A 26,399-nucleotide genomic window follows, 5' to 3' on the forward strand; every position below is an offset into this window, starting at 1 on the left:
TAAAATGCTGGGATCTAAAGGTACCATCACCCATGGCTCTCTCCACTTTCTTTTAGTGTAGTAATTGTGTATCTTTGATGCTGAGAATTGGTCGGAATCAAGTAATCAGAATAAAATCCCCAGTAAGCTTTAACAGTAATATTGTTCTAGGAATACTTGATAAGTTTATTATACCAACACCTTTAAAAATAGTTCATAAATACCAATGTAAGAAAATTTACAACTGCTACTTCTTGTTTTACACAGCTGTGGAGAAGTAAAGAAACAAAAGCAGCACCTTACAAATTGGTTGCACTTCCCTTACCTGAAGCGTCTGAGAAAGCTTTACAAAATCTCTCTGCACTTGCTCACTAACATCTAATTCAGTCTGCAACCGCTGAGCTTTATTCTTCTCTTCAAATACCAGCTGTTCCAGGTTTGCCTGAGGAGAAAAAGATTCTTTATGCTGCGTTTAAACTGAATTAAAAAGGAGCAGCTCATATAAACTGATTAAAGCATGATACTACAGCAAAGCAGTGTGGTTATCCTCAGCCCTGGCAAGAAATGAAACCACTTGCTCTTTCTACACCTGTTTTCCTAACTGCAAAATCAGGGGCTAACACCCATCAAACATCCTCATTAGATTGGTTAAAGCATGAAAAAGCCGCATGTCTTTTAACAGCACTATGTCCAAGGATCTCAAAGTAAAAAAATAGATTCCAGAGTCTGTCCTGGGTTCAGCAGTAGCAGTCATTTTTTCTCCTTCTTAGTAGCTGGTGCAGTGCTGTGGTTTTGACTTTCAACGTGGGAACAATGCTGATAACTACAAGTTGTTGCTAAGTAACGTTTACTCCGATCAAGGACTTTCTGAGTCTCATGCTTTGCCAGGGATGAGGGGAAGCCTGGAGGAAGCAGAGACAGGACACCTGACCCAAACTAGCCAAAGAGTTATTCCATACCACAGCACATCATGCCCACCACATAAACTGAGGGCAATTACCCGGAAGGGCTAGATCGTTGCTCAGGTCGGGCTGGGTATCGGTTGATGGGTAGTGAGTGGTTGTATTCTCTTCCCTTGTTATTTCCCTTATTATTGTTATTGGTGGTAGCAGCAGTGGTTTGTGTTATACCTTAGGTACCGGACTGTTCTTATCTCAACCTGTGGGAGTTACATTCTTTCGATTCTCCTCCTCTCTCCTCCTCTGGGAGCGAGGGGAGGAAGAAGGGGGCGGTGAGTGAGCGAGCAATTGCATGGGTCTGAGTTACTGGCTGGGCTTAAACCATGGCAGTCTTAATGAAAGACTAATCTGCTGATAAATATACAACCAGTTTGCTGTCTCTAGTTTTAGTCAAACAAGTCTTTGGAATGGGGGGAAAAACAACCCACAACCAAAACCAACAGAGAGACAGAAATCTGATCACAATTAATGTATCTGGCTGCCAAAGTAGGGCTCCTTCCTACAGCAACAACAAAATGACATTCATTTAAAAGCATCAAAGCTTCAAACCCAGGTTTGGTTCGTCAGGATGTTTTCTATATGCAGATGTGCTACTGAAGCCTAACTTGGGAAGCCAATCCCAAAGAGATTCCACTTAGCAGCAATTCAGATCCACCACTTTACAAATCCAAGTGCAAAGTGACTGGGATGAGGATTTAAACTGCATCTTGTGGACACTATTTCAGTGCCAGAATCTTATCAACATTCAAAAGCTGCTTTCTTCATTCTTACATAGTGGCACATTCTCTGACCACAGTTTGATCACCACAGAAGATGCATATACACCTCACAGCCACACATCACAGCTACCTTTGCTGCTGTCTCCTTCTTCAGCTGTTCTTCTAGAGTGGTTTTTGCTTCCTGCAGACTCTCCAGCTGCTGCATGTTCTCCTGCGAAGAACTTTCCAACTATATTATAATAATAATGAAGAAAGTATTAATTAAACCTCCTAACATTTCAATTTCTCACAGACCCTCCTTACAGAAAGTACAGCTTAAGAGTCCTTCCTGGTACTCAGAAATACACCTAAATAATCTCTCCAAAGGACAAAGAAAACACTTCATGGCATCTCTTTTTCTCCATTTATTTGGTTTTGGGGTTGGAGAGCAATGGCCAAACCTGACACTCAGGTTATTATTTGGTAGCCTAATATTAGTTAGGAATTATTTAACAAAGTATTGAAGTTACAGATTAACAGACCAACAGCTCTTAAGTAACAGAACAATTAATGTGTCCTAGTCCCACATGGGCATCAGTTCAGCTATTCTGTCCCTTAACATTCCAGGCACAACCTTATGTGTTTCCTTTGAAACGGGCACAAAAGCTATACAGGTGCAGATGGGAAGCAAGTTCATTTTCTCTGATATGCAAAGGTTGATGTGAAAGACAACAACAGTGGCACTGACAGAACTAGCAGAAAAAAAGAATCCTGCTCTCTCTGTTTAAAAAAACCCCACAAATTAACAAAAAACCCAACAAAAATCCCACTGTGAAAGGGCTCCTTACCTGTTCCTTTTCCACTTTTATTCTTTCCAGTTCAGCTTTTAAACTGGAAATGGAAGCTGAAAAACAAGAATGTTAAAGCTTAAATGCAAGAAAAACACAAGAAAGTGGACATACTTCTGCTAGCATTTAAGGGAGAATTAAGCATGTGCTACATCAAAGGTAAACAAAGAATTGTACTTTTGTTTTCAGCTGTACAGCTTTTGTGTATCTGCTGTCAAAAACGGGCGGTATTTAATACTCAGAGAAGTCTGCTTCTCACCAAAGCAAGTCTTCACTTATCTGAATGATTTCTAATATTCCTATTTGGAGACTTTTACCCCTGCTGACCTATTTCCTCTTTGCAATTCTCAATTTCCAGCTGCAGAGTTTCTTCTATGTTTTCTTTCAAATACTGCTCAGCTTGAATCTGTTCTTTTAAGAATAAAATCTCTGCCTTGAGCTTCTCCTCAAGGTGATCTGCTGCTGTCCGCACACTGATGATGTCTTCACGGTACTTTAAAATCAGCTCACGGAGCTCCTGAATCAATGATTAGCAAAGATTTGTGTTATGATCTTCAGCTACACACAGTACTGCATTTACAAGCATACAAGCCAGAGACCATGTTATGCTACCCTGAGGTTTGTCCCACAACACCAGAGCATCCAGCAACGTATTAAAACAAAATCACTGTTTGCTTGGCCTAGTAAATGAAGAATGTGTAAAGATCTGCAACTCCAACAGGCTTATGATGCTCTCCCTCTACCTTCACCCCCACCAGTCTTCTAAGCTTGAGTTTAAGGGAGTGGCCATGAACAGTATGATAAGACTTATCATTATTCAAGGCTCAGGATTATTACTGGTCCTAATGGACAGATACTGCAGTGACTGACTTAGCTTCATTTATTGAATCAGTATCTACATTGGAGCCATGGGTCTGACCACCTGTGTGCCAAGTTGCAAAATGCAGCTTAAACACACACTCTGCTGACAACAGAACAGTTGTAAGGCTATAGTTAACTCATTTATTATCTATCCACACCCTGCAGCATGCTCATGGCACAGGGGGATCAGTCTGTACATCACAGACATACAGGGTTAAAATCCAGATTACTTTCCATTGTGTTATTTGAGTCAGCTTTTTGATAAGGAAGATTCTTTCAGTGAGATCCAGTCACAGGTATTATTTGTGTTAATGATTGTAAAATGTTTTACCTCTGCTGCTTCTGGTAGAATGAAATCTTCAGCTTGCTGTAAGGACACATGCAAGCTATGTTTTCCTTGAAGACTTTCATTATCTCTTTGCAGTCTCACCAACTCTTCTGAAACCTGCTCCCTTGACTGTGTCAGGACAGCCTTTGATGCAAAGAAAAGCATAAATTCTCACTTAGGGTCATGCTCAGATCTCTTCATGCCCCATTTGCTATCACTGCTTTCAAAAGCCTGGTGAATTGATTGGATATTCTTTGTAAAGAAGGAAAACAAAATGTGTGCAACAACAATATTTCTGGCCTATGCACTACAAATAAAGGCAAGATCAGTCTTAGCTGTACAGGCAGGAAGGTGGAAGCAAGTGATAAACACAGCCTGGTCAAGCCTCCTAGTTTCCTTCTGAGCTAGCTGTGCTCATGGAGAGGAGTAGTGGGGAAATCACATGTGGTTGTGGGAACTGTCAGTGGTGTATACCAAAAATCACTGAACAGCTCCGCTGCAGCATCAGGTTATTCTAACCTTAAACATTCATCCTGAAACTTCCTATGGCGGGTGTCTGCCTCCCACTGTCTTTGGATGAAAACATCAAAACAACTGATCCCTTGTAAAGAAAAAGGATTAAGAGAACATATCTCTGCTTGCATTACAAACAAAAAAAATCCAGTGAATTTTCCAAAAGGAATAATTGCTTCAGATGCAGAACATCAAACAGAATGTTTCTGCAAGCTATGTCCTGATGTCCTACAGACCATCCCAGACCCAGAAGTGCAATACTGGGATTCATGGGAATGCTCTTAGTCCCCACGATGCTGTGCAAAGGAGGAAAAAAGAAGAAACATGATTCTAATATAGAAGGGAATGAACTGCTGTAAGGAAGTTAGACTTGTTCTGCCCTGGAAAATGAGGTCCTTAAATAAGTTCCCACCCATATCACTTCCTGGGTGTTAGGGCTGGTATTTTAAGTCTGACCTGTAAAAACACTGAGTACTCACTTCCAACTCAAGAAAAAATTCAATAGTGATGGTATTTGTGATGAATCCTACAATACTGTCCTGAAAAAACCTACTGCATCTTCAAATCTGAGGTGAAGTAAGATACTAAATGGGCATGGAATGTGCATAATGGATAAGGGGGAAAAGAAGTTGACTAGTGATCTCCATATTAATCAATCCACATACACACAGAAGTAAGACTGACCCACAAACCGCTACAGGTTCAGAACTTGCTATCAGAGACTGGTACCTTCACACATTGAGATGCACAGCTCTCTTTAGCCAACCTCGGCTGGCCAGCAAGACAAAGTCTTTTACAAACAGATGGAGCTCCAAAGGTTAGACAAATAGCACTGTTCAAGTGAACAGTGGGCTTAAGCTGTATCGCTGGGCTTAAGCTGTCTTACCATTTGCTCCTGGACACTTCTCTTCGCTTGTGAAAACGCCTGCTGCAGTTCATTGAGGAGGTTCTCTGACTTCTGACATTTAGCCATAAGCAAAGAGATCTTAAAAAAAGAAAACCCACACAAAGATACAAAGCATGAAGCAGATTTTGAAGAAGAAATAACTAGTGAAGTTCTCTTGCTTGTTATCATTATTAATATATAATTGGGAATTTCAAACTAATCCATTAATCTTGTCAGTTCTTCACTAAGTAAATCATTAATGCAGCTCCAATCGGTAAGAACTGTCCTTCTATACCAGTAATACAGTCTTTTTACCAAACTCTAAGCCACAAACAAACAGTTAATTCTAATCAGACTTTAATGTAAGCCAGTTCAGAGACCCTGAATGGGGTCTGCAGAGCTACCACCACAGTTGCCAGCATTTTCTTTAAGGTAATTTTTCATACCTTTCTCTGAAAGCACAGATCTTCAAAAGCTTTACAATTAAGTTATTCTACAGCACCACAGGCTTAACAGTAACATGAAGAATGAATTAGTTGAGAGCACTCTGGTACATCCAAAAGAATGGACATATAAACATGTTCCTGTCATCTAGGAGAGACTTTGCTAAGGACTGCTTCCTTAGTAAGAAAAAACATACTGGGTGGGATGGAAGAGAGAAAGTCTTCCAGCTCAAGTGAAGTAAATTCAGTGTCTTGTACACAGCATTTCCCTAATTAATAGGCCAAAGATGATGACTATTCATTTTGCTTAAAGCTATGATTACCACACATCTTATTTGGCTCCGTTGTTCCAGGAGTTATGTACACAGCTCAGACGGAAAAATCTTGTAAATGGCCTACTATTTCAAAGAAGTCTAAGAGCATACTTTGGACCAACTACTGGTACTCCCTGCTCAGCTACTCATTAACTGGATGTCTTCACTACAAGACCATTAACTGTGTGCCAAGTATTGAGAGCAAGTGGTACAAATAGTACCACTCTTCTACTGATAAGGACAGTGACCAAGAACACAGGGCAACTTTTGCATGTCTGGAGGATTTCAAACAGAGCTCGCTTCAGAACTCAAACCCACTCAAATTCCAATTATCACCTCTATAATGGATTTCAAGATTAGAGATGAAATTTCAGGGTGAAAATTGGATAGCATACTATTAGAGACATGTCAGACTTACCTAGAAATTGTGGGAGACTCAAGTGCAGCATAACTAACCCTAGAAGCTCTCACTTTTGTTGCCTCTACCACAGTTAGTCCATCCATATCTAACAGAAGATGAGTTCTTGTATGTATTTTTGAATACCACTTCATGATTCCTACCATCTTGATTACAAAATGCCTGTACCTGGTTAGAGGAGTCTTCAGCACTTTGTTTCATGTAATCCTCCAGTTCCTGTTTATCTTTCATTGTCTTTTCCAGCTGGTCATTGGCCTGCCTCAGCATCACCTGCAGCTTTTTCACCTGTGTTAGTACAAAAAAAATCATGTAGTTTTCTATTCTTTTGGAGAGCATTTATTTCCCAAACACCAATATAACCTGCCCCATCACACTCCCAAAGCACAAAATCCCTCAAACCCCTATGCAACGCAGAAGTTCCTTTGTTGTTCTTCTGAAACACCATGCATCCCTGATTACACCAAACACAGGACATCAAACTGCACTGAACCAGCGTCCATCACTTATTTCAAAGCAGAATGTGACTCATGCCTTCTGTACCCATCTGAAAAATGTTCCTCAGTATATGGCAAGAAACAAATATCCTCCAATATTTCACAGTCATTTTATGTCTCTAGGATGAGGACCTCTAGTTTTTCCTTTGCTGTTAACAGTCCTTGCATTACCAAAGATAATTGAATTTAATGCACGACAAACATTTTAGAACATAAATTATGAAAGATACTGACTTCAGCATGAGCACAACACTTTTTATAGAACAGTGCTTTTACGGCATGGTCTCATAGTACCAGATAAAGAGGTTCTCCATGGTGAATCCTTAAATACGTACACATGGTGCTCATGTCCATACACCAACAGCAAACCAGGTTATGACAATAACATGTTAGCAGTTATCCAGATTTTAACTATGTTGACATTATTGAATCAAAACCAATGAATAAACCAGCAGATGGGATATTGCTGCACCCTCAGTAGTTCAAATAACTGCAAAGATCTTGCCAAAGCTGGAAGAGAAATCCCACCTGGTCTCTTGTCTCGGCCTCCTGAATCTGGATACCTTGCAACTGCTTCTCATAATTGGAGCACATATCACAGCGTCTACCCAGCTTGTTCCCTGCATTCTGCACCTGGAGAACACAGAGTTATCACCTGCCATAAAGTTCTTCAAGGAATGCCAGAGTGCTACGTACTCTCAGGTGTGTTGTGTGATCACAAAATATTACAGATAAAAAACAGTAGCAGAATCATGTAATGGCAAGATTAAGTTGTTCTAAAAGTAAAGGACAATGTATATTACTTGCAGGATATCAGCTTTCCTGGCAGGAGTCCCACGGCAGGGGGTTGGAACTAGATGATCTTAAGGTCCTTTCCAAACCTAACTATTCTATGATTCTATTAGCACAAAAGCAATAAGCCACGATGTGCAAGTTCATCATTCACTGTGTGAAACTGTAATGGTTTTGGCCAAGGGGACAAATGGAAGTTTTATCAAAGCTGCAGCTGCAAGTCAGGTTTGAGCTGAAATTGTATTTGTATTTGCTGCTCCATGTCCCACCCACATGGAGACATTCACACACCCTGCCCTGCTCCTGCCTCCAGAAACACATGGGAAGCAGTGCATTTCTTTTATGAATTCTAAGAAAGGGTTGGAGTAAAGTGTCATCGAAATTTCCACAGGGCAAGGAAATACTCAAAAGTAGAGGATTTAACACAGCTCCAAGAACCACAGGAGCCCCACAATACTCTTCAGCAGGAAATCAAATGCAAGCTTTGAATTGGCATCATATAAAGCTGCTGAAAAACTGACAGGCAGAACACCCGGAATCAACAATCTCCTTGGTCACCCATCCTGAAATTGGCACAGTGTTAAGTCTAATCTGTTGCTTGTTGCTCTCAGAAATCGGTTTTTGATGATGCAAGTCCCCAACAATTTTCTGAAGCTTTCTTTGTGGTTGCTTTGTGTGTCATGCATACCTTGGCTGCTCATTTCTAAATTGCACTCCAAGCACAATCCTCAGTAAAACTCTTTGGCATACAGAACAGCACTCTTAGCGCTGCTCCTTTTGTTAATCTTTCCACTTTCCTAGTCATCCCTCATTGCACTGTAACATCCTTTCCTCAGCTTCCCATTTGCTCCTTTTCTTTGAGTTCTCCTATCTTTTTTTCATCCTCTCACGTATTTGTGTGATCAACAGCTACCTCTACCAGACCCCCCTAAGGGCAAAAATAGCCTGTACTTAGTAAAGCTGACTCTATGTAAAGCAAATGAGGAAGAGCTTGCACCTAGCAGACAGTCCCCAATGTGCAGGCAGTGGTCACAGCAGACACATGTGCTGGGTACTCACCTCCTTCTGCAGCAGGTTCCACTCCGTCTCACTAACCAAGCGGTAACCACTAGGAGATACGTAAGCACTTTCTACGCCTTGTGTAACACTGGAAAGCAGTGAAGCAGTCTCTTCTTGCTCTGGTGTCATTGCTTTGATTGCTTTTTCCTGATCTTTGGTTAACATGAACCCACTTGGCATTTGCAGAGATCCAAGGGAAGCTGTATCAAAGTTCTCAGACACTGAATCTGCTCCAACAAGTGGTCCAAAATCTGACTCATCCAGGTTCCCAGCAGATTTTGCTTTGTTGTTGTATCCTAAAGCTTTGGACTGTAAAGATCCAGATGTCCCCAGACTGTCTGTTGACTGTGCTCTCCGTAGTCCATCTTTAAACATATCATTATCTGATTTATTGAAAGATTCACCAGAAGAAAGAAGCAAGTCTGCATCCAATGAATGGACTGAGCCATGGGTGCTATTTACCTGCACCTGGAATTAAAAACAAGGAAGAAAAAATTACATACTCCATTCTAGAAGCATGGTATAAGAGGAATGATGGACGCTCATTATCAGACACAGTAAAGGCCAATTTAAATTGGCTTTGCCAAGAACATCTGATCACTAAGCTTAAGATGGCAGAGAAAAGGATAGAGAACTGAAATGCAGCAGCTTGAATTAGAAAACAAGAAACAAGCAAAAAGCCAGAGTTTTCTGTTAACAGAGTGCTTTCATAAGAATCTGTCTTCCTGCCAGACAAGCAAGGACACGGTCACCTTACATCTTCCAGTACATGAAACAAGGCCCTTCTTCCACTAAAGATATAATATCACTTCTAGACCTACTATCTACACAACAGAAAGCAAACACTCCACTGCCACAAGGCAATTCAAAAGTCTTTCATAAAACAAAAATCTTTAACATAAAAATAAATGGAGAATGATACGCTTATAATCTGTTCTATCCAGACAAGTGGATATTCTTCTATTTCTTTCTTCTACTTGGAGTGTCTGATACAATATTGTAAGAGAAATAAATACTTTTCTTTAAAAGATTATTTGTACATAAAGGAAAAGGGAAAAGCCTGGGCTTAAACAGGGAGGTATCCTAGGGAATGCCAATAGCAAAAGCCACACTAACTGTCCTGTGATGTATACAAGGCACATTAAGTCTCTTGATCTATTTTTGGTATTTGCAGCACTGAAAAGAGAGCAGTAATGCTTTATTTAAAAAGCATCAGACTGCTTTCAAAATACGTTCCAATATATTATGTACTTCTACTTTGCCATTAGACATATAAAGAAAATAACAGTGAGAACAAGCCTCTTGAGAAAAACAGTGATTTCCGAAATAGGCCCAGCAGAGATGAGTAAGCTGCTGGTACTTCCATATAGGTGTTTATAACTTAGAACTAAGTATTACGTACTACTGGGTTTATGACTGTTGTAAATGCCTGTTTTAATAATTTTAGGCATATTATGTATATTTACACATATATATATGAGTTCAAGCTCATAACAAAAAGCCAAAAGACTACAGACTTATATAAAATTTCATACCGGTGATACAGTTAACGAATAAATTTTTTTATTGCAAACTGCTCAACAGAGAAGAGCTCAGAAATGAAATTATGACAAGTTGAAAGATATGACTGACAATACAACTCACTACCACCTGTAAAACACATTCCACACAGTTAAAAACCATCAGAAATTGCAACAACCCAATCCATAAACAAATCCAAACCACTGGAAACTATATCCTTTCTCAAAATGTAACAACTTCCATTAAGTGTAATTCCTAGAATTAAATATTGTGATGAAGGAATTATAGAGGATCCTAGGAAGTGAGATTAAAGAAAACATTAGAAGATAAAACTTCTGTTTGCCATAATATGTCCCAAATGCATAGGTGGACAGAAGTGTTAGTATACAACACTGTATCTGAAATAGCAAGTTGTGTTCTTATGGTAGGATATAGGGTAGAACTAGATCTCAGCCACATTTAACTGTTAGGCTTCTGAACATCTTCCTGCATTCTTAACTGTTATAAATAATTGATGGGAATAAAGGACAGACTCTAGAGCTATACACTTTTTCCCTTCAAAAAGGATAATAAATAATATTAAATAATAAATTAACACCTTTAGGATACAACAATAAAATAGTAAATAAAATCATAAGTAACACATATTATATCAAGAAATAAAACAGGCAAAATACTGGCTCACACTGCAAATTTTCAAGTCTCCTGACTTGTCTCCAAGCAAGTCTATAGCACAAGACTATTTTATTAATTTGTCCCTATTCTGACTTACAACTAAAATGGAACCTGTTAGATAGCCTTTTCCACTGCATTTTGCTTGCCTAAGTAACTGCCTATTTTGATACTGCATCCAAGTTCCAACCTGTGTGCTCATAGAGTTTGCTTCCTCCCAAGTTTCACTGAGGCAAACATCACACATAATTCTAGTTTGTCCCTGTGTGTGACTGTCTACAACACCCAAATGGCTTCTAACTCATGACATGCAGCAGCATCCCTTTTCCTGGCTGTTGGAATAGGTTACTAATACAGCTCAAGCAGCTTGGTGCAGAGCCCCAGCTAGTGGCTTGGCTAAAAAAAACAAAAGCTCAGTTTTGGCTGCTGAACAGATGTGGCCAAACTCCTCAACTGGCACAGCTGGATACAGCTCAATACATACAGACTTACGCATCATACTGGTGCGCACATGCTAAGCAAGTGGCTAACGCCCTAGTCAGTGATCTGACTTGTCTAACCAGTGCCAGGTCAGCACAGAATTCAACAAGCAGGTTAGCAAAGCAGATATAATAGACTTGCTGCCTGTTCAGATGTAATTGGTTTAATTCTGAACATTCAGATGTGCTAGAACATGGGTATAAATCCCAAGAGAACTTAACAGCAGTTAACATCCACAATGCAGAAGGTAAATTACAGGTTTCAACAGTACCTCTCGGGATTATAAAGTATTGTCTTCCATTCTTTATTAGAATTTATCCATTCAGGTGCAACTCCAAAGATTTTTCATTGCTTAATAAGAATTACAAGCTACAGAGAATAAAAGGCATTAATTTGGCATTTTTATTTGTAATCAACATCCTGAGGAATGCACGAGTGTTCCAAGTCACTTTGAACTATCCACTTGTTTTACCTCTTCGTTAGAGAGCTGGGTGAGTGTTTCCTCCTGGGCAAGAGAACATGAAGCTTTTGTTTCATCATCCGAATCTTTTTGCTTCTGCTCCTTTCTCTTGCTAAGCCTTTGCTGATCATCTTCTTCCTAGAAATCAGTGGTCAATACAGAACACATATAAATGAGATAGAATTTTGCTGTAGTAGTCATGAAGTTATAGTTTCTACGATAAAACTAAGCTACAAAGGCAGCACTGAGGAAAGACTATTTTGGTTAAAAACCTGGTATTTATCACATAAGGGTTCTTTTGGTTACAAATCTATTGTTCATTTCACAAGGTACCCAAACTTACTTTTCAAGTTTAGTGGCAAATTCATGTTCTAGAGTAATTTTATTCAAATAACTTATTACCTAGATCAAAATTCTTATTATAAGGATTACCAAATAAGTAACAAAAGTAGCTGTTATGCTGGCTACTGCATAGAACCTGGTAACATATTTGCATCGCTAATAGCCCCATTAACAGCCATTATACAAGCCTGAATGTTAAAATGTGAAAAGGTGGAATGTAACATATGAAAAAAGAATCAAAAGAGACAGCACAGAGCACTAATCATGTGCATAAGCTAATTTACAATGAAGCTCTTGATTTATGCCAGAACTGGGTGTTGTATTGGAAAAACCTAAGAAGTGAAACTTGCTACCCTAACATCCTTAGCCCAAATGCTCTGTGTCATAGATGACTCTCTTTTCTTCCAAGATTAACTTGCGGGTATTTTTACCTTTTCATTTAACAATATTGGCAAAATTACTTTTAAAGTTATTATACACATTAATATTATTCACACAAATGGAGAGTTTCTGTTAGAACCACCAGCTGTCATTCAAATGGAGAATTTCTATTAAAACTGTCAGCTATCATTTTCTGAACTAGTAACACACTTAAATAACTTGTCTCCAATACGTGATTTCCATACCTGTTCTATCACATTAAGTCTACAGTATTAACAAGAAAAAAGAGAAAAGCAGCAAGTAACCTGATCCTTTTTTTTCAGTTCTTCTACTTGTCGGAGCTGCTCAGAGGTCAGAACAATTTCCATACGTTGCATGTCCCTCATCAGCAAACGCTGAGACTCCAAGAACTGGTCATTGGCTTTTTGCCACGTGTGTTTCAACTGGTTGTGCTGCTGTCGCTCTTGCTCTAAGAGATGGCAGACTATTAAAGAATAGAGAGTTATTCTGAACTGGGATTTTTACCCGCTTTTCCAAAGAGAAGCATTTTCATGATTAAAAGTAATTATTGTTCTAATCAAGAACAGTCAGGCTTTGCTCAACAACTATTCAGGATGAAATAAAACATTATTTCAATTCCCAAACTTGGCTTGTGATTAGGGACATATTACTGACAGTTTAGGATTCCTCAATTAGGAGACTAACGCCTTAACTTCATTCATGACTTCTAAGTTGACTTTTTTCTAGTGCTGGTTTCAAAACACTGTCTTCTATGTCCCTATTTATTTCAACAGAAGGTTCTGGTTTTCATTCCTCTACAGTGATTCTGTGCTGTATACTGACACATCCATTCCACCACCAGGCATTCAAACTGACATACCTCAGGGAGATATATCAACACATTATGTAAATAATGCTCATAACTGTATACAAATAAAGGACACCACTAAAAACACTTGCAGTACTCTAAGAACTAAGCATTCAATAGCATCCCTCAAGAGAATGAATGGCTCTGTTGTTTTTCTCCATCATAAAAGAACTCCACTTCAACTCTTCTGTAAACATTTTAAGGGCTTTCACATTTAAAAGCACTGCTTCCCCCCCCACCCCAATTTCCTTAAATCCAATTCAAATAAGAAATCAGAAAAGAATTAATAGCTATGTTGGCTTTCGCATCCTTAGTGTAAAAGAGTCAAAGGATTCTTATTAGATAGATACCTTCATGCAGTTCTTTCCGCAACTTCTCTGCATCTTCTTGCAGGACTGATTTTTGTGTGTTGAGAACAGCCACATACATCTCCAAGTCTGTCCTACATGACTTCTCAGCTTCCAAATAATGGTTCAGCTCTTTAACCTGAATAAAAAGAGGGAAATCTACTATTTCAGTGCAGGACCACACTCAGGCATTTCCTTTTTGTTAGAAGTTCCACATCTCCTGTTTGGGTAATGTGCAGCTGCTGAAGTTTATTTCTAGAAATCACAAATATTCAACCACCAGTGTGCAAATAGTACTTGCATTTACTTCTGAATATATTACTCATTAGAAAAAAAACCAGATTTCAAACCCATGAAAGACTGCTGCAAAAAGACAGGAGAATCTATCAACGCAAAGCAATTAGATGAAGACATACTGAAGAAATATAATAGAATTTTAAGAGAGGGTTACATAAACATCTGTCAAACACGATGCTCTTAGAAATGGATCCCATCTTGAACCAAGGAAGGGGTTGAAAGGTTTCTTTTCTGGCACTATTCAGTTTTATGGTTTGCTGAGCCAGCAATCACAGTTTTTATTTTAAAGGAAACAAAAGCCTTCAGGCAATTCCTAACTGGCTCCACAGAGCTGCCGCTCATCTTCCTCATTAGCAAGTATAGAAGCCACAGACACCAACTCAGAACTCAAGACAACCCTTTGGTTTTAACTTGCACTGATGGTGGAGACAACTTTTCCTCTAGGACATCAAGTCTTCTATCTGCTAAATGCCTTTGGAATGGAGAAATCTGACTCCCAGGGAACAGCCCTTGGGAAGGATGGAACAGGAAGGCGGAGGTGGGGTGGGAGAGAAAAGAAACACATTGTTTCATTAATCGAGCTAAATACTAGACACTGAAAAACAAAATGGCATGACTCAGGCAGAAGACGAACCCACAGAAAAGCCAAACACACTGCTCATTCTGCACGTCATTCTCATACCCACCTAGTAATATACCTCATGTAAATAATATCTTGCAGTTTTATATCGCCATATATTAAAGTACTTACACAACTTCCTAAGTTTGTGCTTAAATGTTTCCTTGCTACATACAGACCAGCAATTCTTTCCCAATAAGCTAAAAAGGTCACTTGAAGTAGGGCTTTTGGCAACTTCAGACAGAGGGAATAATGATATAAAGTTGACCACAGGTAAGAATTAAATGCCTAAGTAATTTTCTTTGGTAAGAATCACCATCTAAAGTGAGACTTCTTTAAAACCAACCTCCCAATAACCTAGAACCATGTACGAAGTGATTATCCACTTTTTTCCAAGAGATGTGTGGTTGTGTTTTACTAATCCCATGGAATGACACTGTCAGATTTGAGAGGCCTGACAGAGACACCAGCACAATTCCTGGTCCTGAAACCCTATCAATTTTATTCAGGCCCTGGCACAAGAATGACCTATGGTTTTTATAACCAAATTCAGCAGAAAAGTTCTAAGGAAAGTTCTAGACTGTTCTTAAGAAGAAAAGATAAAAAAGGAGAAAACCAAAAAGCATTCTGAGAACAAGCCAGCAAGAGACAGTTCACATTTCCTCATCTTCCCCACATTCATTGTGGCAATGAAAAGGAAGTATTATTTGCATCAAGAGAAAAAGCAGAACTACTTGCAGAACTGTTATTCCTAAGAACATTTCAACCTGAAAAAAATCTGACCTATAAAGCACAAAGAATCTATGAGGAAAGAAAACAAGCATGGCCTGTCAATCCAGCAAAAATATTTTTAGACTGCTAAATGAATTCACACTGTTCTCCTAAATCTCAGGAATTTATAAGCAAGGTATTTATTCCTGTGTCTTGAAAACATCCCCATGGTAAGTTACTTTGCAACTTCAGCCTATTTGACTTTCAAGTTAAGGTATTTGTTGGAGCAGACATCTTCATTTCTGTATAAAACAGTCCACTAAATGCAACTATCTTATAGTGCTGTAGATATTATTTACCCTTCAGAGCTGATGAGAAAATTCAACAGGGGTTCTGACATACCTGAAGAATATAGGAATGCTAAATAAATCACTGACCATGATTTCTTGGCAGCAATGACCAGTATCCCTTTCTATGAATCTGAGGTTAAGGTATAAAAATCCTGGTGATATTGCCTCAGTTTTATGCCCAGGGTTAGAAAATGAAATATAGCAGATGCTGGATGGAAATAGATTACAAGAATTTTGCCAAATGCAAATCTTCCTGTGGCTGCAAGCCTGACAATAACCTAAAGGCCAGGCTGTTGGAGAGGTGCAAACCAGCTATTTTTCTAGAGCTTTTTTTTTTTATTACTAGCAGGCCTGAAGCCATGGCATTTGAACTAAGCACAGATGACACACACATAACACAACCCTCAAAACAGGAAGATGGAAAAGCGCATCTAAGCCAAATATGTTATTTGAGCTCCAGGAGAAAAGACTATTGCACAAGAACACTCTCACAATGCACATTTTTCTCTCTTATAAAATTTGACTTATCTACATCAAACCAGCATGATGCAAGATATAAATTCAGATACAGCTGCAGCTCCACCTCACCTTTGATGCTTCTAACTCTTTGATTTTTTCTTCAGCTCCTGTCAACTTCTCCTTTAGCGCTGCAATCTCTTTCTCCATGGGCATCACAACTGAGCGCAGCTTCTCAGCATCTTCCTGGGCCTGAAGTTAAGGCAATAAATTATGAATAACAAATTATCATAGTTTTCACCACAACAGTTTCCATTATTGGAGACATTTGGAGAAAATCTCTATGCCAACAAATACAGCTGACTGAACTTCCACTTTCAATACTCGTCTTACTGCTATTTATTTAGTTCAGCAGTCATCTCTATGACAACAGGCCAATATTACTCCATTCACAGAAGGCAGCTAAATTTTAAATCCATGTACGGATTAGGCCATGAATATCTGTTTTTAAAGAGAACGTTAGGAAATCTATCACTGTTGATACTTGGGAGAAAATGTATGGATCACGCATTCCAAAATACGTTCCTTTTTGTTATTAAAGGCCTTCACTGTCCTGCAATGGGCTACCACATAGCATATATAAAAGTGTAACACAGAACTGCAGGGTGAGTTATTGGCCATTCATGTACTTACAAAGATAAAAGAAAAAGGATCTGCACAGTAATGCATAGTGTAGCTTTGGCTCTGCTTTAGAAGACCATTTTTCAACTTAAAATTACTACTGATGTTGCATCAGGTTTTGGTGTCACTGTACTGTTTGCTTCAATACTATATACAAGCAATTGATCAAAACCCTCATGATTTTTCTCAAACAGTACTTCTGAATATATCAAAGCAGGACAACAGAATGAGAAGACTGATATAAGGGGAAAAAAAGAGAAACAGCCAGGTAAATACAGCAAGAATTAAAATGAGAAACCGCATTCAGTGCTCAAAATCAGAATTACTCATGTCAATGGGTGATCCTGACATTCCCATTTCCTAAATGGATGCACTAAAAATTTTCCAAGTGAAGGTAACAGCTCCCATAGACTTCACAAGAGCAAGCAGAACACTCAAATATTCATCACAGTAAAGTTCTTCAAGCCATGAGGAATTTAAGCAACCTGATTTGGGTGGATTTATGTATTGGAGGTTCAGAGCGCTCAATTGTTCTCTCTCTTCTACTGGAGGAACTCAGCAGGGGAGGGAAGGCTGCGAACTGCATCCCAAAGCTGAAGCATTCAAAAATGACACTTTACCTAACCTATCAGCAAAGGCAGCCACTAAAAGATAATGTTTCTGTCTTGTTTAAAATCTGAACTAGAATCCCAGACTGGTTTGGGTTGGAAGGGACCTTAAAGCTCATCCAGTTCCAACCCCTGTCACAGGCAGGGACACCTTCCATTAGAGCAGGTTGCTCCAAGCCCCTGTGTCCAACCTGGCCTCCAACACTGCCAGGGATGGGGCAGCCACAGCTTCTCTGGGCAATCTGTGCCAGTGTCCCACCACCCTCACAGAATGCAGGTCTTAAAGGCTACCCATTTGACTTTTAGTTTCTGGTAAGCTTAATGACAACTCTATTCTGAGCAAGACTTTCAGGAAGAAAAATAGATAATACTTTTAACCACTCAACTTTTCTAAACCTAAAATTAATAGGCAAAATAAAACAATATTGCAATACCATTATACACATGCTACCAGCACCTTGGGCTCTGAAAAGCTTTAAAGAAAACTCTGTAGACAAAACAAAATTAAACTGCTTTATGTTTCATTCATTTCTGCTACATTCTGTTGCTGCTAGCTTGCTTGTCCAAGGAGTGCAAACAAAATCCATGAGGAAAGCAAGGGACATCACATGACGCAGTGAATTCAATACCAGGGACATGTGACAGTGTCACACGTACATACATATCCTGTCACTCGCAGCCAGCAACTCAGCAGTCACATTTTTAGCACAGATGGGAGCAGTTCAAATTCACAGGTTGCTTCACATTTCATTTATTGTATCGGTTCTATTCATTTAATGCTACCTATAGCTGGCTCATATAAACTAATGATAGGGCCAACATTTTTAGGCCTGTTAAACAAGCTTTTTCCTCATTATTCATGATAACTGAAAGAATATTTCATCACCAGTCTGATTTCACACAGTTCAACGCTGAATATAGAGCAACAAATGCATCCATGCTGGAAACAACCAGTTCAGAGAGACAGTCAGAAAGGTCTCTGAAAGCAGAATCAAACTGTTGAACTTAACCAACTGGAAAGGCACAACTGCATCAAATTCCAGGACAGAAGTTACTCTAGCTTTTAGTGCTTGGTAAACAGAGCTGAAGTTTGACACTATGGTTGCAACACAGTGCAAATGTGTCCTTTAAGAACACAAAAAGGGGGTGTGTGTGGAAGGCTGGGGGTAAGGATCTGGATTAAACATCAGTGTGATACTGAGCTAAGCACCTTGAATAGCCTCTATCTGCTAACAAAATGAGTGCTGGTCACTAGATCTGCTTTTGAAGGTAAAGTAATTACTGAGACTCCAAAATTGAGGTTAAAGTTTCCACTCAAACTTCTAATAGAATATTATCTATCCTGTTGAAAAATGCTACATAAAGATACTGTCATATACAGCAAGAGATGCCACAGCATCTCATTTCCTGTGTTAAAATGCGTTATTCAGACTCTCCTAGAGGTGTGATCCTTAAAATCTTTTCTTCCATTCTAACATCTTGCCAAATTAACATCAATCTACCTCCATGAACTCTTCTAAGTCACAGATCTCTGAACAACAGCAACAACAAAACGTTTCCAAACTCCAGGGCAATTATCTTTCATCATCCAGAGCCTGTTCTGTGACAGCAAGGTTCTGCACTTCCTAGGAAGCTACTAGTACTGTGTTGCACAAACATGATTCACCTTATAGAAAGACATTTTAGATATAGCACCCATTAAAAACCCCAGAAGAAGATTATATGATCTGAGAAAAAGAATAAAGATGCACAAGTGTAAAAGAGATTCCATGATTCCACAGTCAATCCAGAAGAATCTGAAGAGGACTTTCCTTGACTTCACTTGACATTAAAATGAGAGACTTTACAAGGCCTCCTGCCTTTACAAGCTCAAGGCCAAACCTTAACCACCTTCTCAGATGCAATCCTCAGAATGAATCCACATAATCACGTCCAATACGTTTATGGATTCAAATGCAGGATTAGGTCATGATGACTTCCTTGAACAAAGAGCTTGAACAAAGAACAGAACGAGGCTGTGCATGTTTCTGAGGAACTATGAGCAGGCAGAGGAAATGAACGCATCCATAACACTACAGGTCTATATTGAAACAGAAATTGAAAACCTAGATTTCAACATACCTTTTTCATTTCATTTTCTAGGTTTTCTTCCTCTTGACCCTCAGACAGCCTCCTTCTTAACTCTGCTATTTCCCGTTCCACATTTTCTCGATACTGATTCCATTGAGCTCGCTCCTGCTCCATCCTGTGATGATACTGGAGCTCATAGTCACGAACAGTCTCTATAGAAGAGCAGTTTCAAAACTTATTTTCAGTGGAAGTTAAAAACCAGAGCCTTAGGAAGTCTACCTCCAACCAGCCAATGATTTATTATAATTGATCAAAATAGGACAACTCTCCCTTCTTCTCTCTTCCCTTTGACTCTTGCCCCAAAACCCAACTAACAGAAGCAAAAGATCCAAAGGACTTGCATCTCAATTTGTACCACCATTAGAAGAGAAACAAACAAGCCCCCAAAACTGTGTAACTCCTCATTTCAAAATAACATACATTTCTAACATCCTATTTTCCAGCACATTCGTACCTCCAAACACATCATCCAAACAATCTAATCCCTACTTACTTACTCCAAAACACAAAAGAACTAGAACATCTCATGTAGCTTTCATTTCCCTAATATTACCCCTACAGGTAAGGAGTTGTCTTTGTTTACATACAGACAGCAGTTGGCACAACTGCACCCTGACCTAGGTTCCTGTACCTATGTAGATCATAAATAAACAGAAATTTGTGTACTCAATATACATGAATGTTTGTCCTCTCTGGGGAAAAGCACAATCAGGCTATGGGAAAAACTGCCTACAGCCAACAGGTTGGAGGCTCAGGATACTGTGGTCTTGTTTGTGAACATTAAAGTGCAGCCAGTTATGGCAACAGTGTCTCCAGTTTACATCCTGCATTCTCTTCCTTGCACATAGTTTGTCTCAGAAACGTCAACAGCTGTGCAACATGCAAACATAACAAAGCATTGTTCGAAACTATCAAGAAAAAAAAAAGACCCATGACTGATACAGAGCAGCATGTTCAGGCACTAGCCTGGGGAAAAATCTGTGTGATAGTACTGGAAGGACACTTAACTGTCTGACAGCAGAACAGTGTTTACACACAAAGAGAGAAGAGAATCATGCTGCCAGCCTAAAGCTGTTTTCAGACTTGTCAAATTACATTCATTACACTTATCTTCATGGAACGATGAAGCATCACACTCATAGTCCCTCAAAAATACTTTGCATATATGTGGGAGTTCCCATTGCCATGATTCCTTCTAAATTCTACCCTCATATTAACAGAAAAGAACCACCAAGCTCCTTTTCACAAACTTAGGAACTATGCTTCATCCATCAGTTCTGCAGCCAGGTTCTGCCAAGCCATGAAAAGCAGCTATCCATGTTCTGTGCAAGAGCCAGCACACAGCCCTGAACGCCTACTAAAGTGGGGCTTGATCTTAGTGGCAGCAGCTTGCCTGGTTGTTACCTTTCATAATAGCTTGTAATGAAGCTACTTCTTCTTGCCACTGTCTCTTCACCTCATCGATAGCTTCCTGCTTTGTATTCTCAGACACTGTAGCGATAGCTTTGATGTTTTCCATTTCGGCATGAGCCTCCATCAGCTGGGTCCGCAGTTGTCCCAGATCATCTTGGGCTGCTTGCAGCACTGCATTTTGTCTTTTCAGGTCCTCTGAAAAGAAGTGTTATTTGCATTTAGCTTGACTAATATTTACAATTAGCTTTATTTACATTTAGCTTGATTAATAAATTCAATCTGAAGAGTATCCATAGCTGCTATGGCAAAGAACAGTGCTCTAACAAGGGGGTGAAGGAAGCACTGATATTAAAGCAACTACCCATAACAACTGAACAAACGTTAACAGGTACCTTTAGGGAACATTATTTCTTGACGTCGCTTGCCCTTGCCTTTCATTAAACAAGTACCTTCTCATGGATGCAGCCAAAAAGCAGACACTGTAGATATAACCCACGAATCAATACACTGGATGAAAGTGAACTGTGTTTTTAATTAGTTCATTATTACTTAACTCACTCTGGTAATTAATCTGGAAAATATAAGAACAACAGACAGGAAACCAGTTCTTCCCTCACTTTTGGCACCAAAATGATCCTGAATTTGGATAGAACACTTCATATTTCTTGAACAGAAACACTCTGTGACCACTACATGAAGCCCACAGAAGAATATGCACTTTACCATGGCTTTGCTAAAACTGAGCTTCTACTAAAAAACGGATACATTCAGTGAAACATCCACTACTCATCTAATTGTTGCAACTACAAATAGAAATTAAACTAACTTCATATTATCTTCAGAGTTTTCAGTTAATCTGAAGCAAAAAGCTCTAGAAGATCTATATTATACAACTGACTCCAAAAGCACTAACACAAAATATAGTTTCATGCCCACATTGCCTATTTCAATGGCAATCACTTTAAGCAGAAACATCTGGCCAGTGTACAGCAGACACCAAGTTATCTCCATGTCTTTTCCTCAATACCAAAAAGTTTATCAATCCTGATGCCCCACACCTCACCTCTTGAGAGGCAGATTGGAACCCAGAGCTAATTGACTACTCAAAAAGGCATTAACTCTCACACAAAACAAAACAGGATCATATAGTATTTACATTACTTAGTTTTCAATCAGTATTAAGGATGGGTTGCAACAGTCACTATGTACGTTTAGGAAAAGGTCTTGAGAACAAGAAGGGAAAAAAGCTTGGGAGGGGGAGAGAAAAGTAATTGCTTGTACCTTCTCCTCCGGTATCCTCTCACCGGAATGAAAGTACATGTGAAAGTTGGACTGTTTTTTCCATCACAATTGATTTTTATTTTCTTTTGTTTTTACTGTTCTGGAAAGGGAGAATTATTGCTGATCTCATCAGCAGTGTCTTGTATCTTAAATTTCCTTTTATCAAGCTGCTAGAAACGCAAAGAAATAGGCTTTCTGTACGATTTGATCTTCATTATGCCTGTTGTATTTCTGCTTTCATAAGCTTATACAAGCAGCTGCAGTCTTAATGCATTTCTTTTTTGGCTCTGCTTTCATATGTTAAAGACAGGAAAATCATCAGGATTAGAAATAAATCAATTTGGCTCTCAGAACAACAGCTATGTCTGCTCTGCAATTCTGCATCAGATATTTGAACTCATATGGTTCAAATTTTCCTCTAAAGAGTGTTATTGAAATAGATGCCCTTGGCTGGTATTAAAATTTTTGTTTGTCTGCTTATATTCTACCTCAGATGGAAACTGAAGACAAATTAATACTGCATTAAAAAGCTAGGCACAAAGCACAAACAGTACACCATCTAGACCACGTCTTCCCACTTACCAGATCAGCTGCTGTTCACAGAGAATGAGCACACCATGACTTCAGCAAGTGAGTATTAAAATTCAGTGGTGTTTTTCAGTGTACACCAAGTTACCCTGCTGATTCCTATCCATGCAGGCAAACTGAATCCTAAAAATTCATTCTAGGAAGCTAAGTAGCCACCTACTGAATTTCACTCCCTGCTTGTTTCTTATGTTCTTATTATAGCTGTGTAAAAGATTACTGTTACTTTTCTATTTTTGGCAAACCAAACACAACAATGCCTTATCCCATTAACCACACTGGATATCCTAGTAGAAACCCCCCTTAAATCCTAATAATCCTTAAAAAAAGAAAGTGTGTGGTGTGCACAGGCAAATGGGGAATAGCAGTTGGCCTTACAAACATTATTCTTCATACAGGAATTATCTGAAGTTTAATAACCTTTAGAATAATTCAGAGAATTGAGAACTTACCCTCCTTAGCCAGGTATAACTCCTTAAATTTTGCTCTCTTTTGATTAAATTCTTGCTCAAGCTGCTGCTTTGTGCGCAGAAATTCTGCATTGACCTTTTCCAATTCGGCTACCCGTTGTAGAAGAGCAACTGGAAATAAAGCAGAAGATAAGGTACATCACTAACAAGGGCATCCCATTCTGCAAGCTTGAGGTTTGGGGCTTATTCTTTTAAAAATGTCTTTACTCATTAACTCAGCTGTTGCACCATGATACCTCAGGACAACCAGTCACAGTCCTTTAAACAACAAAGGAAGGGAAGTTGTCTTCGAGTGTAGCACCAATTGTAGACATCTTCACAGCACTAGAGGCTGGGAATTCTGTAGAAAACGATCAACCTTCGCCCCAAAACCCCTGCAATTTTCTATATACAATGAAGGAAGAAATGGGTAAAAAACAGGGCCAGAATGATTTCTATTGGTGCTTCTTTCCAAAATGCTGGGAATTTAGTCACAAGGCATAAGAACACTGTGTGAAGGCTGTGCAACCAAACGCCAAGTTCTCAAAGATGAGGTCAAAGGAAACAAAGTGACTGCTCAGCTAACAACTACTGAAGAAGGAAGGACAGAAACCCCCCTAAGCTGAAAATTAGCTGCTGTTTCCTGTGCTCAGTTCCGCATGTTCACCAAAAGGAGGCGAAACAGACTCTACTCAGTCAGATCAAACTCTCCGCATTTCCAGCAGGTAAAAATCCTCACGCTACTTTCCACTATTCGCCGCATTAGCAGTTGATCTGGTGGTACAACAAAAGAGGAAGAAGCAGAAGTCCACAAAGTACCTAGAGATTGTTACAATGCAGTTATTACTGAAGAAAACATATAATACCATTGTATTAAGCTATAGAGGTCCCACGCAACCACCAACCCTGCAATATTGATCTTTGTGTGCAAGAAGTGTAAGTCTGGTTTAGGTACCAGACAGCTTTATACTGCACACCTCAGAATTCAAAATTCAAATATGAAACAAAAGCATAAAAAAGATGAGCCAGAGCAAAACCCACCTCCATGGTGCAATGCACTGAACAAATAATGGTCCTCTACACAATTCTCTATCTGTTCTGCAAAAGCATTTTATGGACACGTTCCAAATCTGTTGTGCAAAGCTGAATCTCTTCTTTTGAGTTACAGCCTCTATATAGCAGACTAGATACATAAAATACTGATCCATCACAAGTATTCACACATAACACCCAGCATGCTTCTCACCAAAAGCAAGTAGTGACAACATAGTACACAGACTGCATCAAACATTTACTTACAAACAGCTGGAATTAGATCTAGAGCTAACACTGGTAAAACAGTGGATGTTCAATGCCACTGAGATTGGCTGAGTTATATTTATTTTCAGTACCTGGTGACTTAGAGCAGATACAAATGAAAGGACTTTTTAAAAGCACAGGTATGTTGTACCAATTGCTGGTTATGAGGGCTTATAGTGTTACAAAATATAGCATTATATCTGTCAGCTAAAAGATATATGTAGATCCAGGACTAAAGAAATTTTAGTGTTGCTTTTCTACTGAAATCCCAATTTATATATTTTTTATTACCTTAAATATCAATAAATCAGTTTTTCTAGCCAGCAACCCTACCTGGATAGTGCAAAGCCAACTGCAGAGGAATATTCTCCATAAAATGAAAGGAACCTGTAGCAAAGACGACACACTGAGAGCAAAGCTTCAAGTGAGTTAGGAAGGTGGCTAGATCAAAACCAAGGAAGCAATAGCACACATGGAGGCAGGCCGAGGGAGCAAAAATGCTTCCCAAGGCTAGACAGCTACCTTTGATCTCTTGCTGAAGTCTTCCAAAGGGAAAGGGTTTGCTGACATCTCCACTCCCCACTACTTGTGAGGGGGGATGATGCCAGCAAAGCCGCTTCCTGCTTCCACAGCCCAGAGGGGTCACTGCCTGGCCCCTCAGCCTGCTGCCACAGTGCCTCACACCTCGGAGGAATGAAAGCCAGGCTTGGCTCTGAGGAGGTGGGTTTCATCTCACAGTTTCAGCTCTTGAAAGGAAACCATTAGAGGCACTAAAGACTAAGTGAGCTGCATGCTGCAGTTTGGGCTACACTGTGCAGGCCCAGCCAGGCAGCTGCCAGCCTGGAGGCCTGAAGCCACACGCATATTTATAGAACCATAGAATGGTTTGTGTTGGAAGGGACCTTAAAGCTCAGCCAGTTCCAATCCCCTGCCACAGGCAGGGACACCTTCCACTAGAGCAGCTTGCTCCAGCCTGGCCTCCAACACTGCCAGGGATGGGGCAGCCACAGCTTCTCTGGGCACCTTGTGCCAGCGCCTCAGCACCCTCACAGGGAAGAGCTTCTGCCTAAGAGCTCAGCTCAGTCTCCCCTCTGGCAGGTTAAAGCCATTCCCCTTTGTCCTGTCCCTACAGGCCCTTGTCCAAAGCCCCTCTCCAGGTTTCTTGTAGCCCCTTTTAGGTATTGGAAGACTGTTATAAAGTCTGCCCTGAGCTTTCTCTTCTCCAGGCTGAACAAGCCCAATCTCTTAGCCTGTCTCCACAGGACAGGTGCAACACAGCAAGAAGGAATGTGGACACCACTCATCTTACAAACACTGCTTCGAAGACCATACCAAGAAGAGTTTAACTCTACCATTAATTCTGACAGTTAGCAAACCAACTGCAGCCAAACCCCCGTCCCAAAAGAAGACTCAAGCCCTCCTTGTTTACTGGTTTCTCTTTCCATGTATCTCCCACAGAGAGACAGCAGCAGCTGTGCCACTGCGCTCATCAGAGCTGTTGTGCAAAGCAACAAGCTATATTTCTTCCCAAGGTGAGAGTTGCTTCTGCTGAGGATGGAAGGACAAGAGGACCCCACAAAAGCACAAAGTTCAAGTGTGTTAAAGCTGTGGGAACAACAGACTCAACCTTTTCAAACCCTCCCGCCCTAGCAGAAAGAGAAATGGCAGAGTCACCATGCAGGAAATGCAATTTAACTACTTCCATTTTTACAGTATCCCCTTCTCTGCAGCCTGGCAGTTATGTGTAAAAAGCAATAAATAAATAATCAACCTCTACCACAACAGAGCTCTGCAGGACCAGCTGCAGGCATTCAAAACCCCAACAATTTCAGGTATCACCTGCAGGTCATGCACCAC

The 26,399-nt window shown here is 39.8% G+C and overlaps 1 protein-coding gene across 3 annotated transcripts in view; it reads right to left on the reverse strand.

The window, feature by feature from the left end:
• The window catches only part of RABEP1 (rabaptin, RAB GTPase binding effector protein 1), a 45,870-nt gene that overhangs the window by 2,221 nt on the left and 17,250 nt on the right, over positions 1 to 26,399 (reverse strand). For 2 of the 3 annotated variants that reach the window (XM_080629999.1, XM_080629998.1), the window contains exons 2-17: positions 23,247 to 23,375; positions 20,920 to 21,123; positions 19,507 to 19,667; positions 16,229 to 16,348; positions 13,667 to 13,802; positions 12,754 to 12,932; positions 11,738 to 11,863; positions 8,593 to 9,060; positions 7,270 to 7,374; positions 6,416 to 6,532; positions 5,073 to 5,171; positions 3,677 to 3,817; positions 2,812 to 3,001; positions 2,485 to 2,540; positions 1,788 to 1,886; positions 305 to 421 (exon numbers count right to left, since the gene is read on the reverse strand). In XM_080629999.1, the coding sequence (XP_080486125.1) occupies positions 305 to 421; positions 1,788 to 1,886; positions 2,485 to 2,540; positions 2,812 to 3,001; positions 3,677 to 3,817; positions 5,073 to 5,171; positions 6,416 to 6,532; positions 7,270 to 7,374; positions 8,593 to 9,060; positions 11,738 to 11,863; positions 12,754 to 12,932; positions 13,667 to 13,802; positions 16,229 to 16,348; positions 19,507 to 19,667; positions 20,920 to 21,123; positions 23,247 to 23,375 (2,447 nt within the window). Of the gene's footprint in view, positions 1 to 304; positions 422 to 1,787; positions 1,887 to 2,484; positions 2,541 to 2,811; positions 3,002 to 3,676; positions 3,818 to 5,072; positions 5,172 to 6,415; positions 6,533 to 7,269; positions 7,375 to 8,592; positions 9,061 to 11,737; positions 11,864 to 12,753; positions 12,933 to 13,666; positions 13,803 to 16,228; positions 16,349 to 19,506; positions 19,668 to 20,919; positions 21,124 to 23,246; positions 23,376 to 26,399 lie in introns of those variants that run through there. The other variant, XM_080630000.1, reaches the window with a different exon arrangement.

The sequence above is a fragment of the Psittacula echo genome (genome assembly GCF_963264785.1).
Source record: "Psittacula echo genome assembly, chromosome: 15".
NCBI lineage: Eukaryota > Metazoa > Chordata > Aves > Psittaciformes > Psittacidae > Psittacula > Psittacula echo.